This window comes from Bubalus bubalis, chromosome 2 (genome assembly GCF_019923935.1).
Source record: "Bubalus bubalis isolate 160015118507 breed Murrah chromosome 2, NDDB_SH_1, whole genome shotgun sequence".
Classification (NCBI taxonomy): domain Eukaryota; kingdom Metazoa; phylum Chordata; class Mammalia; order Artiodactyla; family Bovidae; genus Bubalus; species Bubalus bubalis.
The window spans coordinates 145,381,703-145,400,191 of NC_059158.1; the positions used below are offsets into that span (position 1 = coordinate 145,381,703).

At 38.2% G+C, this 18,489-nt stretch overlaps 1 protein-coding gene across 6 annotated transcripts in view; it reads left to right on the forward strand.

Annotated features, from left to right (window-relative positions):
• The window catches only part of PARD3B (par-3 family cell polarity regulator beta), a 1,152,086-nt gene that overhangs the window by 440,793 nt on the left and 692,804 nt on the right, over positions 1-18,489 (forward strand). For all 6 annotated transcript variants that reach the window (XM_025261969.3, XM_044924795.2, XM_044924800.2 and 3 more), the window contains one exon: positions 16,610-16,781. In XM_025261969.3, coding sequence (XP_025117754.1) covers positions 16,610-16,781 — 172 coding nt within the window. The remainder of the gene's footprint in view (positions 1-16,609; positions 16,782-18,489) is intronic.

Genomic DNA, 18,489 nt, shown 5'->3' on the forward strand with positions numbered 1-18,489 from the left:
ATATAATGTTGAAGAAAAGTCACATTTTTCAGATATTGGTCTATTGTTATTGTTGCTAAGTCACGTCCAACTCTTTGTGATCCTGTGTGTTACAGCATGCCAGGTTCCTCTGTCCTCCATTATCTCCCAGAGTTTGCTCAAATTCATGTCCATTGAGTCAATGATACTATCTAACCATCTCATCCTCTGCCCACACCCTTCTCCTCCTGCCTTCAATTTTTCCCAGCATCAAGGTCTTTTCCAATGAGTCAACTCTTCACATCAGGTGGCCAAAGTATTGGAGTTTCAGCATCAGTTCTTCCAATAGTATTCAGGGTTGATTTCCTTTAGGATTGACTGTTTTGATCTTGTTGCAGTCCAAGGGACTCTCAAGAGTCTTTTCCAGCACAACAATTCGAAAGCATCAATTCTTCAGTACTCAGCTTTTTTGATGGTCCAACTCTCACATCTGTATGATTCATCCACATACATGACTACTGGAAAAACCATAGCTTTGACTATACAGAACTTTGTCAGCATAGTGATGTCGCTGCTTTTTAATATGCTGTCTAGGTTTGTTGTAGCTTTCTTTCCAAGGAGCAAGTATCTTTTAATTTCATAGCTGAAAGTTTTATAAATCAAGTCTATATTATTAGTCAAATATTCAGTCCAGTATTGCTCTGGGTGGGAATTATTTGGTCTCTTTCCATTGACTTTGTTTTTTTCTAATTAGACAATATTAAGGTATATTCTTACATTAGGCACATATTTAATCTTTAGATACCAGATATTATTCAGGATACAAATTGGGTGTTAAGTATGAATAGGGATTTTGATCAATAATAAAAATAATGATAACAATGATAAATGTAATAATAGCTAGGGGCTGGACTTTATTTTTTGTGGCAAGGTACTCTGCAAAGTTGTGTCTCATTTATCAATAATGCAACAACTCAAAAGATAGGCTCAGAATAATGAGGAGATGCTGAAATTGGATGGGCTTCTGATTTTGGCTTTATTACATACTGGGCAGGTAAGCCATCTAACCCTTCAGTGTCCCTAGTTATGGGGAAAAAAATAATGTAACTTAGAGACTAACCAACAGAAAACAGCAGCAACCTCTAGAGGCATATGAAAAACACCTGAGATAATACAGTTTGCTATTATATGTTTAAAAATAATAAGTGCTCAATAAATGTCTACTACTATCCTCCTTATTATTCAAGATAGATAAATGGTTGAGGCTCAGAGAAACTACATAACTTCCCTACATTTAGAAAGTGGTTTGAACTCACATAGTCCGGCTCCCTGATGGCTCAGACGGTAAAGTGTCTGCCTACAATGCGGGAGACCTGGGTTCGATCCCTGGGTTGGGAAGATCCCCTGGAGAAGGAAATGGCAACCCACTCCAGTATTCATGCCTGGAAAATCCTATGGACTGAGGAGCCTGGTGGGCTACAGTCCACGGGGTCGCAAAGGGGTCGGGCGCAACTGAGCGACTTCAGTCTGGCTCCAGAGTCTAGATTCCCAACTACTGTGGATTCTGAGAAAGGATACATTTATTTATTGTAATATGACTGCCATTGTAATGACATTTCTCACATTACATAGTTATAGTGCTCTCATTTAAATGAAAAAAAAAGAAAAAACATTCCAGCATCTCCCTTTGATTTAAGCTATCTTCCAAGCCAGTATTGCGTTTAAGTGAATAAATATGAACTAGACTTTCAAATGGAAGACCGTTTGAAGAAGAGGGAGTTTACAGAAGAGTTTTCGCCAGAAACCGTATAATACTTGAGTCTCCCTCCACTCCCAGCCCCGCCCACCACAACACAGGATCCAGGCACTGCAGTTCCATAACGTATGCTTTCTCACTGCTCCAGACTGACTTGATTCAAGGATTCTGACTTCAACTAGACTCTAAACAGACTCAGGACTATAAACAAATGTATAATTCCTGCCAAGGGAACTAGACATTGCATATCCACTAGCCAGCAGATTTTCTCTCTGTTGAGAGAATAATGTGGGATATCAAATTTCAATCAGATTATGTGGGAAAAACGAAACCAGAATAAGTTTAGCAAGGTCTATGATTCCAGCAGGGCCAACTTTATGGGTATGTGACCCGTGCGGTTCCTCAGGGCCCCATGCTATTGCCATCCTGGAATTCTTTCAGTGTTTTGAACAGGGCCCCATGCTTTCATTCTGCACTTGGCCCCAGAAGTTACGAACTCGGGCCTAGATTCATGAGTTTAATGATCCCACACTGTAATCCCCAGGTCTCACCCATTCCGTAGTAAGAGTATCCTCATAGTGGGACTGCAAACTTGTTCCTTATTCCAGTGGATCCCTTAAACTGGATTATACTTAAAATGACCCTGTTATTTATTCACCTCTGACATCATTTTCCTGACTTCTATTACTATCTTATTGACATACCACTTACTTAGCTTGTCTATAGGATGGATTGAATTTGCCCAGGTTTATATCTTTAAGTTAATTGCGTGTATTTATAAACAGACCTTTTCATATTTATTTAACAAATTAACTCTCTGAGAATTTTTGTTTCCTGACTCATTAAGAAGTGCCATGCAGCTTCCATGTTGTAGATGAAATGAATGTCATTAAGTTTGAAATTTATTTGAAGGTGGTATTAACTGACAGAACAGATTGGATGACAGAATATAACAGAGTATGTTGGTAAGATAGAGAAATGGAGCTACCTAGCCAGTAGTCATTAGGGCAATGTCAGCTTACCTATGACAATTATGCTTCTAAATAAACAATGAAAAGGAGACTTGGGTGAGAGTTAAAGACATGCATACCTTACTTTTTACACATTATTACTGTAAATAATTATTTTCTAGAGTTTTCGATCCTTGGCAAAATTAGGGACAGGGAGACAGTTTACAGGAAAGCAATAAACATAATTGATACCTTGATGGTAGGTGATATAGAAGACAGGTTAAAGGATATTAAAGCTAAAAATATCTCTTGTCTGGGGGATAAAAAATAAGAGAATTTTAGAGCCTTCAATAACAAAAATTTTTGAACAACTTTTATTATATTTTTATATTTTAATAACAAAGTAAATATGGAATTTAAACATAAGGATTTTACAAAAATAATGACAGACATTTGGATTATAAAATCATTGAAATATTAAAATTTTATTTGTGATTTCTTCATTGTAATAGCTTCTGTCCATCTGTATTTGTTTAGAATATGAATGATGATTTAAAAACCAAAGGCCCATCAATCAAAACATTTCCCACCTGCTCTCTCTTAAGGGACTATCAAAGTAGTAAATTAAATGAAACCAACATTGTTTTACTATTTGCCATCATAAAGTATTACTGGTTCCAGGTGAGTACCTATTTACAAGGGACCTTTGAAGATTTACAGGAAGGTTTTAAGTGAATGGAATACCATACAATGAAAAAAAAAAAAAGATAAATTGCCAAAAAGAAAATTTGAAAAGTTAAAAAAGACAAACTTAATGTATTTAAATAGCTCAGTTATTTTGATAAGAAATAATAATAGGAAAATGAAAAGTATAAGGTATGAAGAGAGAATCCATTGAAGAAACAAAAATAGCTTATAACAATATTTTCAATATAACTAATAATCAAAAAATTGACCTTAAACAAGAGGATATGATTTTTGTCTGCAAAATCTTCAAAGACTGAGAAAATGATAGTACTATGCAAAAATAACCTCTGCTTTCATGCATCCAGAATGGCGGAATAAGCTAAATTATAATATGGCTAATTATGCTATGAACTATCCAGTCATGAATTTTCTTCATTTTATTTATTTATTTATTTGCAAACTAAAATTAGAGAAGATTGCCTACAAGAAAATGCTAAGTGAGAATATCAGAAAATGGAATTGTGTGCTATGGGGTCACTAGGAGTCGGACACAACTGAGCGACTTCACTTTCACTTTTCACTTTCATGCACTGGAGAAGGAAATGGCAACCCACTCCAGTGTTCTTGCCTGGAGAATCCCAGGGACGGGGGAGCCTGGTGGGCTGCCGTCTCTGGGGTTGCACAGAGTTGGACACGACTGAAGCGACTTAGCAGCAGCAGCAGCAGTATGGTTTATGTAATGTTAAGATGTATCTATCTATCTATGTGTGTGTGTGTGTATATATATATAAATACTTCAAAAAGAAGACCAGAAGAAAAACAAACATTGTAGCAGTAGTTTTCTGGGATTTGAGCTGATCCTGTGTATCTTTTCTACTGTGTGTTTGCAGAAGTCTTGGAACCACATCCTTTAAAGTTTTGTTTATTTTCCCTCTGTCCCTTCCCCACCACAATCTCCAAGATATACATAGCACATACACAGTTGGCTGGAGGGCACTGGTGGAGGCTGTGACCCCCCCAATGCCTTCTTGCTCCCATACTTTTCTTTATCCCTGGAAGTAGCAAGATGTAAACAAGAGACGCTTGGTTTAGAAAGTGTTGGGATGAAGACTGATTTTTGAAATGAAGTTATTGTGGATGGTCATAGCAACCTGGATTTTTGGGGCCAGTCCTCATTTCAAAACTTAGATTCCATTTTGGCCAATAAGTAGGCTTGGTACATATTAATTTTTGACTTAGCAATCATAGTTTTTATGCCTACGGAATACGTTTTAGATATTTTAGGAAGGCATTTTGCACTAACATTAAAATTTTACAACTGACTGACAAAGACCATCTTTCCACAATTAAAGATAAGACCTAGGATGAAACTGCTCCTGGAGGAGGTAACACACCTCCTGTGACTGTAAGCAAAGAACAAGGACCCCAGGCTTCCTGTCTTCAGGCCCCAATTAGCGAGGAATCATTCTTTGTGATTTTAATACACCCACAATCATAATTACAAATCTTGACATTTAGAGGCTCCCAAAGTCAACACCCATCCCAGCAGGGTTGGCCACATTATCACGAGTTAAGGAGATGTAGGGCAATTAGAAGCTAAAGGAAAAGGTTAGCCCTACCACTTAGACAGAAGGCGTGCAGGAGTTAAACCCACCTGCGACTGCAGTGTTAATTTTTTTTTAAATATCGGCTTTGAAGCCTTGTCACCCGTGACAAGGAGGATCTGAGTCTAAGTGGAATGTTTAAGGGGAGTGTTTTCTCGTCCCTCAATCAGACTGCACACTGACCTTTCTGTCGTCTCCACCAGTTGCTTACCTGTCTTGAAATCCCAGAGAAGGTAGAACATCATCGGATCTGTCATGAGGTCAGTCAGCCGGGGCTCAGGCCAATTTGCTAAATGTGTCCGTGCTGAAGAGTCTGTTCCCTCCCAGCCTGATGAAATGAAGCATCAATTAATCACCGGCTAATTTTCAGGGAGTTGTGACCTTGCTCATATTTGTAGTCCACTCAACTTTGCCTAGCTTTGAGGTTCTAAGAGCAGGACTATGAGGCCACCTCAGGGGCAGGTGAAGCTGCTGAAACTTGTGTTTGAGGCCACCAAGGTGACAGGCTAGGGGGTACCTGCCTCAGGCCAGCACTGACCTAGCTTATTTAGAATATTCTGTGTGGTTTACAACTCCTAAACATATTGCGCATAGCTCAAGTGCACACAAAAGACATTCTCTGTTTGAAAATTTTAGGTCTCTTTGTTTTTTCTATCAACATATCAATTCTATATCTGTCTTCAAAAGATGGTGCCTTTGCCATTATTCTCCACCAAGGTTTATTATCTAAGAACACAAAAGTTTCTTTTCTTTTCTTTTTAATGAAATAGACTGCCTATTTGTAGCCAAGTCACATGAATTAAAATACTTGTCAAAATAAATGAATAATATGTTTGTTATAATCATGACTTAAAATCACATTTGATTGCTTACTCATTAATCCACAAAATTAAGCAATACACCCTGGATTGCAGTCATTAGCACAGATGAGCAGGGTTCTTCTAACAGTCGAATGTAATGGAGAACACTGTACAGTTATGTTTGTTTCAAAACTAAGTATCAGTCAGTTCAGTTCAGTTCAGTGGCTCAGTCGTGTCCGACTCTTTGCGACCCCATGAATTACAGCACGCCAGGCCTCCCTGTCCATCAACAACTCCCGGAGCCACTCAAACTCATGTCCATTGAGTCGGTGATGCGATCCAGCCATCTCATCCTCTGTCGCCCCCTTCTCCTCCTGCCCCTAATCCCTCCCAGCATCAGGGTCTTTTCCAATGAGTCAACCCTTTGCATGAGGTGGCCAAAGTATTGGAGTTTCAGCTTCAGCATCAGTCCTTCCAATGAACACCCAGGACTGATCTCTTTTAGAATGGACCGGCTGGATTTCTTTGCAGTCCAAGGGACTCTCAAGAGTCTTCTCCAGCACCACAGTTCAAAAGCATCAATTCTTCGGTGCTCAGCTTTCTTCACAGTCCAACTATCACATCCATACATGACCACTGGAAAAACCATAGCCTTGACTAGACAGACCTTTGTTGGCAAAGTAATATCTCTGCTTTTCAATATGCTATCTAGGTTGGTCATAACTTTCCTTCCAAGGAGTAAGTGTATTTTAATTTCATGGCTGCAGTCATCATCTCCAGTGATTTTGGAGCCCCTAAAAATAAAGTCTGACACTGTTTTTACTGTTTTCCCATCTATCTGTCATGAAGTGATGGGACAAGATGCTATGATCTTAGTTTTCTGAATGTTGAGCTTTAAGCCAACTTTTTCACTCTCCTCTTTCACTTTCATCAACAGGCTTCTTAGTTCCTCTTCACTTTCTGCCATAAGGGTGGTGTCATCTGCATATCTGAGGTTATTGATATTTCTCCCGGCAATCTTGATTCCAGCTTGTGCTTCTTCCAGCCCAGCGTTTCTCATTATGTACTCTGCATATAAGTTAAATAAGCAGGGTGACAATATATAGCCTTGATGTACTCCTTGTCCTATTTGGAACCAGTCTGTTGTTCCATGTCCAGGTATGTTAATGTGCAATCTGTTTTACAGTTTCTTTTAAGGAATATCAAATAGATAAATGTAGTCCACCTGGAAACAGGATTGTGATTATAATGAACTAAGTGGATTTTAGATGGATAAATTGTACGATCAAGTGTTTGATTCAACCTCAAGGATGGGCAGAAATTGTTTTACCCTGTATATAGGAGCATGCATGTTAATGGAGCTTACCTTTATTTCCATGTGGATGGAAAATTAGGACACAGGGAGGTGGTACCCACACGAAAGTGTTGACATCCATATAAGAGAAGTTTTGTTTTTCCTCTCAAATATAGCAAGGAATTCAAATCACTCATTTACCTGACCTCTTTCTCTCCGCCATGTACCCTAGTAGGAGCATGGCATATCAAGTCAACTGTACTTTCATTCTCTGATATGTAGAATGGGAAAAATGGTGCTTTTCTCATAGGATTTCTTAGGCCTCTTAAACCATATAAGCTCTTCTAACAGTGCCTAGTGCATGGTGGTGTGTTAGTCATTCAGTCATGTCAGACTCCTTGTGACCCCATGGACTGTGGCCTGCCAGGTTCCTCCGTCCATGGAATGCTTCAGTCTTGAATATTGGAGTAGGTAGCCATTCCCTTCTCCAGGGGATTTTTGCGACCCAGGGATTGAATCCGGGTGCAGGCAGATTCTTTACCATCTGAGCCAGCAGGGAAACCAGTCAAGAATACTGGAGTGGGCTGCCACCTCCCTTCTCCAGGGAATCTTCCTGACCTAGGGATTGAACCAGTGTCTCCTCTGTCTCCTGTACTGCAGGTGGATTCATTGCCTGCTGACCCATCAAGGAAGCCCACCTGCATACTGAGGGCTATAAAGTATTTGTTAAATATATTTTAAATGATAGGACCCATAGTTTCAAGTAGCTTGCAGTTTGCTTTTAGATAGAGGCAGGTAAGTCAAGGATCTTTGTATCATGTGATTGGTGATGACGAGACAAGGATACAATATTATGGAAACATCACAGGACCTGGTGGAAGGTCTCATATGGAAGGCTTGAAATTCATTTTGAAAGCCATGAGAATATATAATGGAAAAAAAAAAAAAAAAAAGAGCTGAGGTAGACCATTCCAGATCTGTGTGATGGAAGACTTCTCTGGCAGAAGTGTTGTGGGTAAATGTCAGGGACTGGACTGGAAATCAGAAGTGGATTGGGGCCCTGGCAATGGATATGCGAGTACCTGGCCAGAGGGAGCATGGCATTTCGTTGTAATGGGATAAGCCCTGCAGAAGAATAGCACCCTTACATTTCAGCAAGTGGCTGCCTTCAGGGATCTGTTGACATATGTATCTCTGACGGCCGTGATAGCACTGGATCTTGAGTAAGAGACTGCCAAACTATATTTCTGAGACAGTTACAGCTTTGGTTTGGCTACAAAAATGAAATAATAGTGTCAGTGTTACAACATTGTAAATATGTATATGCTTTATAAATGACAAAATATTTTCCATATGCTATTATTTTATTTTTTCTGGTGCCAGAGGTAATTCGTTTCAGATAGAATAATCTTTCAAAAATGCAGATTAAATGTGTATGATTTAGATGAAAATAGCTTGAAGAGAAAGTCATTTATGTGTTTATGTGTGCACGTTTTAAAACAACCCAGGTTGTATCTTCATTTCTAATGTGTACTCTCCCAAGACTGTCAGAGTTCTTGGGATTGGATAACATTAGTGAACCATCTAGTGATTGGCTGGGTAAATGGCGAGCAAAGCCATCCAGTGGATTGGCATCACCCAACAAATTTAACCCAAGTATTTTCCACTTTCTTTGTCTGTTATTTTTAATATGTATAATTCAGAGGCAGTGGAAATATTACTGACAAGGCAGGTATATTGAATATTTTTATATTTCTGACTGACATCAGTCTGACATCCTGATGGTGATTGAGACTTTCTTCTGGTTTTTGTGGCTGTTTGCTTTTGCTATAGCTGCTTCCAGGTTGTCTACGGTTAGGGCGTGGTGACTGCCAGCTGACCTCCACTGAGACCCTTTGCCTGACCACTGCCAGGGGAAGGGGCTTTGCAGGCTTCCCTTGTGTGTATTAGATATGAGTACTGAATGGTGTTTCATGAATGGTGAGCTGTTATTACTAAGGAAAGTACAGAATGCAGCAAAACAAGTGCAAGATTCTCTTAAACTTGTCAGTAGTAACATCATCTTGGAAATTTTGATTCAAGGTAGTTATAAGAAAAATATGATTCAGTATAAAATGTGTTTAATGTATACCTGAGTTTTTAGTAACTTACTACATAATTAGAGTAAGCAATGTAATTTTGGCTGGTATATGGGTGACTTTATTTAGGCACATTTTTGTTATTTTCTTTAGAATGAAACTTAATGCTGTAAAGTTTATAAAGTTCTCTATTATTGATTTTCAGTTTGGACAGGAAATGAAAATTGGTTTTATCTCATTTACTGAATGTCGTTTGAAGTTTCTGAGAATCAGAGGTGTTACATACTTCCTCTGAGGTTGCTAGACCTCATAGTAGCATCTGATGAAGATGCTAATGTGAGCCTGTTAATTTTTAAAATCCAGATTAAATGCATTTAGCTGGCTGTCAAAAATCCTATGAAGGAAAAAGATCCATTTTCAAACTTTTAACTGGCATAAAATTAGCTCAATAGCCAGTTGTTATTTAGTTACAAGCAGATGCATACATTTAAATGAGTTCTGCAGTTTCACTCTCTTCCCAAAGGTGATAATGTGTTTTCCTCTACTTGTGAAATTGTTGTAATTTCACAGTCTTACTTAGATTTAATTGTGTTTATTAAGATTTGAGACAAATGATTCCAATTTTATTTTGTAGGATGCTGCCTTTGTTCTTTGTCTTTTAACTCCACTTGACAGTTGTTGGTAACATGGAATATGTATGAAACAGTTAAAAAAGTAGTACGTTGTTAAATTCAACAGTTGAACCCAAAGAACTCAATATGGCAAATAAGCCTTCCTTAGTAGTATGTTAGTTCATTTGACATGTTATAAAATAGTCACATATTTCTCAATGTAATTACTAATCTGAAAAAATACTTTTGTAAATATAGCTTATTATGTTCTGTGAGAATTTAGATCACTTTTTTATTCTTTGTGTAGACTATAATATCATCAGATTATAAAAACTCAGACCATAAAAGTGACAGAATGCTATAGGCTGACGACAGAGCAAACCACATCATGAATATTGAGGGACTCTGTTATAAATGCACTTGGTGACATTTATTATTAAAATATTTACTTGTCAGGGTAAAAACTAAAGGCATTGGTATATTGCTTTGAGTTATGGAAAAAATAGAACAGACAGTGCAAACCATGTACTGCTAGGGGGAGGAACTGCACTGCATGTCTAAAGGTGGTGTGTTCTTGTGTGATGAAGAGCAAGGAAAAAAGAAAAACAAAAATTACCTATTTGATGTGTTTGATCTTGATACTTTCTCTGTTCCTCTGTCAATCCTGTGATGAAGAGATTAAAGAGAAGCAACAAAGTAAAAGCAGAATAGGAATAAACAAGTCAAGTGGGACTCAGTCTGGGAGTCAGGGAACGCTCGCTATGAGAGGAAAAGGAATCAACGTTTAACCTTCCATTGTGTACCAGGCTCTGTGCTAAGCATTTAGGCATGTTAGGGATGTCATCGAGGGCATTCATATTCTACCTCCCCCCACCACCCCACTCACTCCCAAAACATACCTATGCACGCACACGCACAGGTGTACCTTGTTTGAGTATAAAAATAGGTCTGAGTCCTTGAAGAGATGTCGATGATGTGAGATTGTGCAGAGCACGTGGCTCTTTTGATCATGTCTGTTATTCCAGGTCATGGATATTGTAAATTACCCACAGCTCTTTTATTTCCTTTTGATCTTTGAGGTAGTTGTTGTTGTTGATTTTTATAATACTTTGACCTTTACAAGTTAAACATGAAAAAAGATTGAACTATGTTTTTAAAATAAAGCTTATACATGATATATTTTCTAGGCAAATTCTAGTTTCAGATGTTCCTTCCTGATACCCACTGGGGAAGGAGTAGTCAAGGGATACTTGCGGTTACCAAACTAAACCTAGTCTTTGAATTAGGAACACATCATCATTAGCAGTTGAGATGTAGTTATTTTTTTTTTAAAAATGTGCATACCACGTTAATGGGTCTATTTTCATGTGTTTTCGTCAGTTCATTTTCGAAGGTAGGTATTTGCCTGAGAAATACACTCCAGTTTGACCTCTCAAAAACAGGTGCAAAACACGAGATCATTGCCTTATTGTGTACATGTGTGCTAATTTGCTTCCGTTGTGTCCAACACTTTGGGACCCCATGGACTGTAGCCCACCATTCTCTACTGTCCATGGGATTCCCCAGGCAAGAATACTGGAGTGGGTTGCCATGCCCTCCTCCAGGAGATCTTCTCAACCCAGGAATCGAACCTGTGGCTCCTTCATTGCAGGTGGATTCTCTACTGCCAAGCCATGAGGGGAAGTCCTTGCCTTAGTATTACTGGCAATTAAAGAGAAAATCTTTTCCTGTTAAGTCAAACATGGAAAGCTGGTAAATATTTACATGAATTTGTAAAATAAAAGCTGAGTGCTTCAGTTTTGAGCTTAATGGCAGTTCAAGCTGTTCTTCCACTCCCCTGGAGATTTATTCACATTTGTTTTTAAGCTACTTCTTGGGACACAATGAGAAGCTTCACACCAGACAAATCAAAGTTGCCTATTAGAAAAAATCAGACAAGGGCAAGTCTGAGGCCACACTGCTAACCCTGCCCATCTCTCCATCCACATCCACCTTTCAAACTTCCACTCCTTCAGAAACCAAATCAGCAAATTTTCCCTTTGAAAAATGAGCATGAAAAGGAAAGAGAAGACACACAATCTCCATTTCTAGAACAGAAGCAATTTCCCCTGGTGTTGACTAGAAAATAAGGAATGTCTTCCCCATAGTAACAAAACGGAGACATTAATAATGTGAGAATGCATTGAGTGTCATATGGGCTTATATTTGTCATTTATACTCTTTCATTAATAAATAATTTTAGTGTTCTAAAAGCATATGAAAAATCTAGCTACCTTTCATTGCTATATTAGGTATCATATATATATATATTTTGCTTCATTTCACTCATTTTAACAAATATATGTTGGATGCCTAGTATGCTTAACTCACTTTTCTAGGCAATGGAGTACAGCAAACAGCGAAACTGACAAAAAGCATTGTCTTCTTTGAGCTTACAATCTAGCAAAGTTTTCCTAGGGAGTTTTACAGGCAGATGGGCAATAAATAAGACAAATACAAAAAGACATAGCATTGAGGGGTGACAAATGCTATGAAGAAAAATGGAGCATGTGACGTGTGGGAGTGGATTTCAATTTAGATAGTGTGGCCGGTGAAAGCCTGACATTTCAATAAAGATGTGAAGGATGGAGGAAAAAGCCATGCAGGTATCTGGTGGAAGACCGTATCAGGGAGAAAGAAGAGCAAACATAAAGACACAGAGAGGGATAAAGAAGAGGGCAGAGCAGGATAGAATCCTGAGAACAAGGGAGAGATAAGAGGTCAGAACCTTCACTGGGAGCCCATTACCATACAGAGCATTGGGAGGACTTGGGCTTCATTCCAAGTGAGGTGGAAAGGTTCTGATCAGAGGAGAGATGCAATCCACCTTATGTTTGAGCACAGTCATGCTGGCTGCCATGTTGAAAGTGGATGGAAAGGGAGCATGTGTGTAAATAAGTAGCTAGGTCAGGAAGCCCTTGCAGTAACCCATAGGAGAGGCTGTGATATCTGGGTCCAAAGAGGTGACAGCGAAGGTGGTGAGAAGTAGTCAAGCTCTGGGTATATTTTAACATTTATTGACAAATTGGATGTGTGTGAGGTGTATGAGAAATAATGAGAAAGGGGGATAAGAAAGAAAGAGGGATTAAGGATTACTCAGTCTTCATGTTAGGTTAGGCAATTGACCACATGAGGCTGGAGTTCAGAGAAGCTCTCAGTTGGAGATTTAAGTTTGAGATTTACCAGCATACTCTTATATCTTTGCCATGAGACAAATGTAATCACCATGCAAATTTAGGGGTAGCCTTTTTAACATTTTTAGAGATGAGGAAAAGGAAACTGAATGGAAAGGCCAGGCTATTGACGATAAACCTGAGAAGTGGTGTCCTGGAAGACAAGTGAAGAAAGTCATTTAAAAAGGAAGCAATGATCGACTGTATCCTAAAATCAAACCAGAGACATGGCTTTGAATTTAGCACTGTAGAGATTGTTTTTGATCTTGATAAGAGTGGTTTCAGTGGAAGAGAGGGGTGAGAGCTTGGCTGTAGTGGCCTCAGGAAAAGAATGGGAGGGTGGAGATCGGAGACTGCTCTGTGGACAACTTTCAAATTTTGCTTTAGATGGAAAGTGAGAAATAGGGTGGTATCTGTAGGGGTGAGTCCTGAAAAGGCTGTTTGGTTTTTTCGATGGGAAAGTTAATAGCATATTTGTAGACTGACCTTCTTGTGTGTATCTGGGGATTAGATGCCTAAATGCTGAGAGAGAGCTGCAGGGACGGGAGTTTTGATTGGAAGTCAAGTCTGTTTGAACATATCATTCTGGACCATGGGGTCTTAGGGAAATGTCAGTGCTGTACTGGATGACATGAGAATACTGGCCTCACAGAAGGAGAGCAGACGGGGCGCCAGAAGATGGATAGAGCAGCAGAAGAGGAAGGCCTCCAAATTAAATATTGCCGATTTGCATTTTGCATGAAGTTTAGATTACTGCAGTCTCTATAGTGTTGGTGAAAAAATCTTCCACATGCCACAGAAATTCAGTCTAAATGGAATCTTTACAGAATTGTTTTTAATAAAAATATAAATCACCTTTTAATGTTCAGGTCATCTCGGTGGGAAAAGTCATTTTGAATGGGTTCAGTGGTGGAGGAAGGCCTTTTTCGTGAACTGGACAATCTGAAGGTCAGTCTGCCTTCTGCTGAGGGACTAGAACAGTGGTTTATGTTAATTAATATATCTCTGTAACACTGTTACCAGGAACTGGGTCACCAGTAATGTAGGTGTTCTGATGAATCCACAATCCAGCTAACAAAGACCTACAACATAGAGTTTAAATTGATGATCAATGTGGAAGCAAGTCGAAGACGGGGTATATTGTAGCTGTTGAGATGAAGACTGGATGGAGGGTCTCTTATCACCCAGCACTGCGGTGCCGGTGGCTTTGTCTGGATGCCACAGATTCAGGAACTGATTCTCTTCTTTCCAGGAGGAGAGACTTTATTTCATCCATTCATACAGACATCCAGAGGAGGTTCTGCAGAGATAACTCCTGTCAATCATGGGATTGGGAGACAGACTAAGCAATTAATTAATCAGAGAGTTGATGAGAGTTGGGGAGCCTCCGGGTCTCACTGTCGTCATCTTTGAGAAAGCCATGTATTGCCCGTATCTCTGAAGAGTAGAATACACATTCTTCAGGGCATAGCATCAGCCTGGACAAACTGCAGATATTTCACAATGCAGCCTCTCTTTTTACAGCTTTTGTTTCAGAAAATGCTTACAGTGGTCTGAATAGGTGGAATGGCCCCTAGTACAAATTACTGTTTGTCACTCTGGGAAACAAATTATCTACCCTGTAGTCCCACTAGGCAAACAGGTATAGAATTGTTACTATGTATGCTGTGACCTAATGTAGATATAATAATAATACGGAAAACAGTGAAGAAGCTTAAGGAGAGATGGTTATGTAAGACACATAGGTAATGATTTATTTATGAGTTATCAATTTTAAGCTTTTGGATTACACTCCTGATTGGTATTCTGTGTCTCTGTTCCCCATCATTTCAGGTGCATAGGATAAGCTAAGACTTAAGGATGTAGCAAGAAGAAAAACTTACGCAAAACTGTTTGTAGTACTAGTAAAATAAGCCACTTTGCCTTGTTGATTAATATATTAAAATGAATATTACAAGTATGTGATAGAATTCACCAGCATGCAAAAATTGAAATCATGTCACCAAAATAGTGATGAAAATAGCACTTCTATCACAGTTTAAAAGTTGGTTTTATTTTTCTTTTCAGGATTTAAAGTGTTAAACTCTTCATTTTGGACAGATGATTAGAAAGATATAATTCTCCTGATTATTTTTATACTAGAATAATCTTTCATTATTAATCCATTTAAGTCTTATCTCAAATCGGTTCATCAGTGCTACCAATTAAAAATAGAAAATGTATGTCCTCAATTTCAAGAATTAAAAATAATGCCTTGGGAGTAGCATTTTTTTCCTGTGGTGAGAGGATTGTTGGGTTTTCCAATTAAAGAAGTCTCCATACTGGAAATGAGTAGTCAATTATGAAAATTATTTTTGAATAGCCAATTTGCATATCCCTAATTGTATTCATTTCTTTTGAAAGACTGAACTTGAATTTATGATGTTTTGATTGGTTAACCCTGCACTGGTGTTATTAATACTATTGCCAACAAGTTTCCCTTATGAATGGGGCTTTGAATGCCTTACCTGAAAAATGTTTGAATGATAAGTAGGTTTGTTTTATTTAATGAATGAAAATATCTAAAGATTTACTAGCAGTTTTCTAGATTTGCATTTTGTAGACTGCATTTTATTGGATTGACAGTAACTTCCCTGCGCCACCTACTGCACTCACATTTGGACTTTTCCACATCAGCGTTGGACTTTTCCACTTTTCCAATGAGAGACATTGGAAGTTTCTGTCATGATGCTGTTTGCTGGCCAAAAATGTAGATTCATTTGGGGCTGTCTTTGCCATTTATACGGCAATGTTTGCACAATTACTTGGTTATTGAATGTTGTCCATATTTTAAAACAAATGACTTGATTTGTTAATTAAATCTTTATATTAATTTATAAATAATTAATATTATTTTTAATATTAATATTATATTTTTATATTTTTAATAATTAATATTAATATTATAAAACAGTTAAATGTTTTATAATAATGATGAGACACCTAGTTCTTCTATGAAATAAATTTGAGATGAAGATTGGAATAAATAAAGTCCTGACTTTTAGTTTCATTGGACTTAAGCCAGTCAACACGGAGTTAGTCATGAAGGAAAAGACCAAAATTACAGGCATGAATACAAATGGGAAAACTACGTGTACAAGATAAGCACAGATTGCATATAAATATACACGTGTATGTATGACTCTGCTTATTATGGTTGTGTCTAAAAGGACAATTAGCAGTTTTATCATGTCTTTAGCTCTTTGACACTGGAATGTTCTCTCCTACCATGTAAGTCTGTTGTTCACATTCTGCATGTTCAGCTTTCATTTGTTTGACAATACTCTTAAAAGAAAGAGATGCTGATGTCCTGTTAGGCACATCAGAAAGGAAAGTGAGGGGAGGAGTGGGCCATTTCATTCCTTCCAGAAGGTTAGCCAAAAGTGGATCTCTATTCCAGGAATATACAAGCAAACTGTTAATTATTTCCTGACCGTGACCCCTTCAGACAGAATATTGAATTAAGAGTTGTGATACAGTAACATTAAAGTTTTCAGTTTTAAGAGGTCTTTTATTAAAAAAAAAAAAAAAAAAGCAAATAAAGATCACAACCAGCTAGATAGTGTCCATGTGATATGCATGTCCTACAAAGTAATTAGTGTTACTGGATTTGTTTGTAGTTGATTGCTGTGTTTGACGAACAAGAACCACTCCACAAGATTGAGAGCCCCAGTGGAAACCCAGCAGGCCGGCAGAGCCCAGATGCTTTTGAGACGGAAGTGGCTGCCCAACTGGCTGCATTTAAACCAGTCGGTGGGGAAATTGAAGTAACCCCTTCTGCTCTGAAATTAGGTAGGTGTGTTTTTTAAGTCATCTGCTTTTCATCTGGTTGAAATACATCATCTTGCTGTCTGTGAGTTGCTTCCACTTTATGACTGACCCTGTTAATGTTTGCCTTTAAACCTGGACTGTCTTTCTCTAAATTATTTTTCACACAGATCTTTGCAGCTGCTGATGCTCAGACAATGGATGCGCTTCCTTCTTGAATTGCAGGTGAACCTGAATCGCATATCCTTGACCTGACAGGGCAGGAGTTAGACTAAATGCGAAGCTTCATCTGTAGCATGTGTGCGCTGCGTGTCCTCAGTTGCTCAGTCGCGTCCGACTTTTTGGGACCCCATGGACTGTAGCCCCCAAGGCTCCTCTGTCCAAGGGATTCTCTAGGCATGAATACTGGAGTGGGTTGCCATGCCCTCCTCCAGGGGTTCCTTCCAACCCAGTGATCAAACCGAGGTCTCGTGCATTTCAGGCAGATTCTTTACCGTCTGAGCCATCAGGGAAGCCCGTAGCATGTGAGGACCATTTAAATCTTTTTAAAAGTCCCTGAAAAAAAGTCACTTGGAAAAAAACTAAGCGTTATCAAGGATTCCAGGCTAGAATAAAAGATCACTTTCTGTTTTAGCCACTTTCTTCTCCACCAACTGTGTATCTCAAGATTTGGGGAGAAACATTTTGAAGTTAGTTTTTTATTTCTGTCCTACTGATTTATTCCAGGCAAGTGATTCTGTTCAGAATGCTCATTTGTTACATTTGTTTTGAAGGTGTTGGAAGAAAGAGAAAATAAACATTCTTCTAAAATTTTAGTGAATTTCTGACTCCAAGATAAATAATGTCAATTTTGGTAATATCTCTTAAAGATAATTTTAGGTCAGTTTAAAGCATAAAGTTTTGAAAATCCACTAGTATTATGTTACTTAAAACCACTTTTTATTCGTATTGAATGTACGCATACATTTTGAGAACACTCTAAGCACCGGTTATAGGTTAATTTTCAAGCTAGAACAGAGGTTGTTTTTTTGCAAACATATGCTTAAAATTGTAAAGATTGTGCATAGTATAATTTTTGCCATTTGAAACAAAATAAATTGTAAAGTTTATTTTACATGCTAGGATACCGAGTATCTATATATTTTGTACTGATTTTCTGGAAAGCATCTATAGTACCCCTTTTAAAATAAACCAAGTGGAAATGAATGACCTGTCATCTTCATAATTTCCCTCTATCTTTTGGAAATCAACCTAGCAGAGCAGTTTCTGCTGGACCGCAGACATTGAAGGGCTTAGTGGCAGCTTCTTTTCATCTGGAGCGAGGTTTGTGGCAACAGCAACCTCACAGCCCTATCATTCATTTGCATAATGGATGCCTTTTTATCCATTATGCAAATAGTATGGGAGGAAAATTAGGCAATAAGGGAAGACGAAAGGAGAAAATTGCTCTTGCTTGTTTTAATATACTATTTATAAGCAAGCTCTGGGGTCTTCAAAAGTCTCAGCCTCAGAGTACTGCCTGTGCCTGAGAATTTGTTTTTTCACCTTTCTCTTATGAGCTTTCTCAGGTTAAAAAAAAAAAAAAAGGTTATTTTTCTTTAGCTTTTTTAGCTTCTTTTATTGAACCATCTGAGCAATTCAATGTTCAATGTAGAAAGAAAAGCAAGTTGAAATTCCATATCTTTGAAAGTGGACCTTCTGCTTCTTCAATACTCATTTCAGATCAGACACA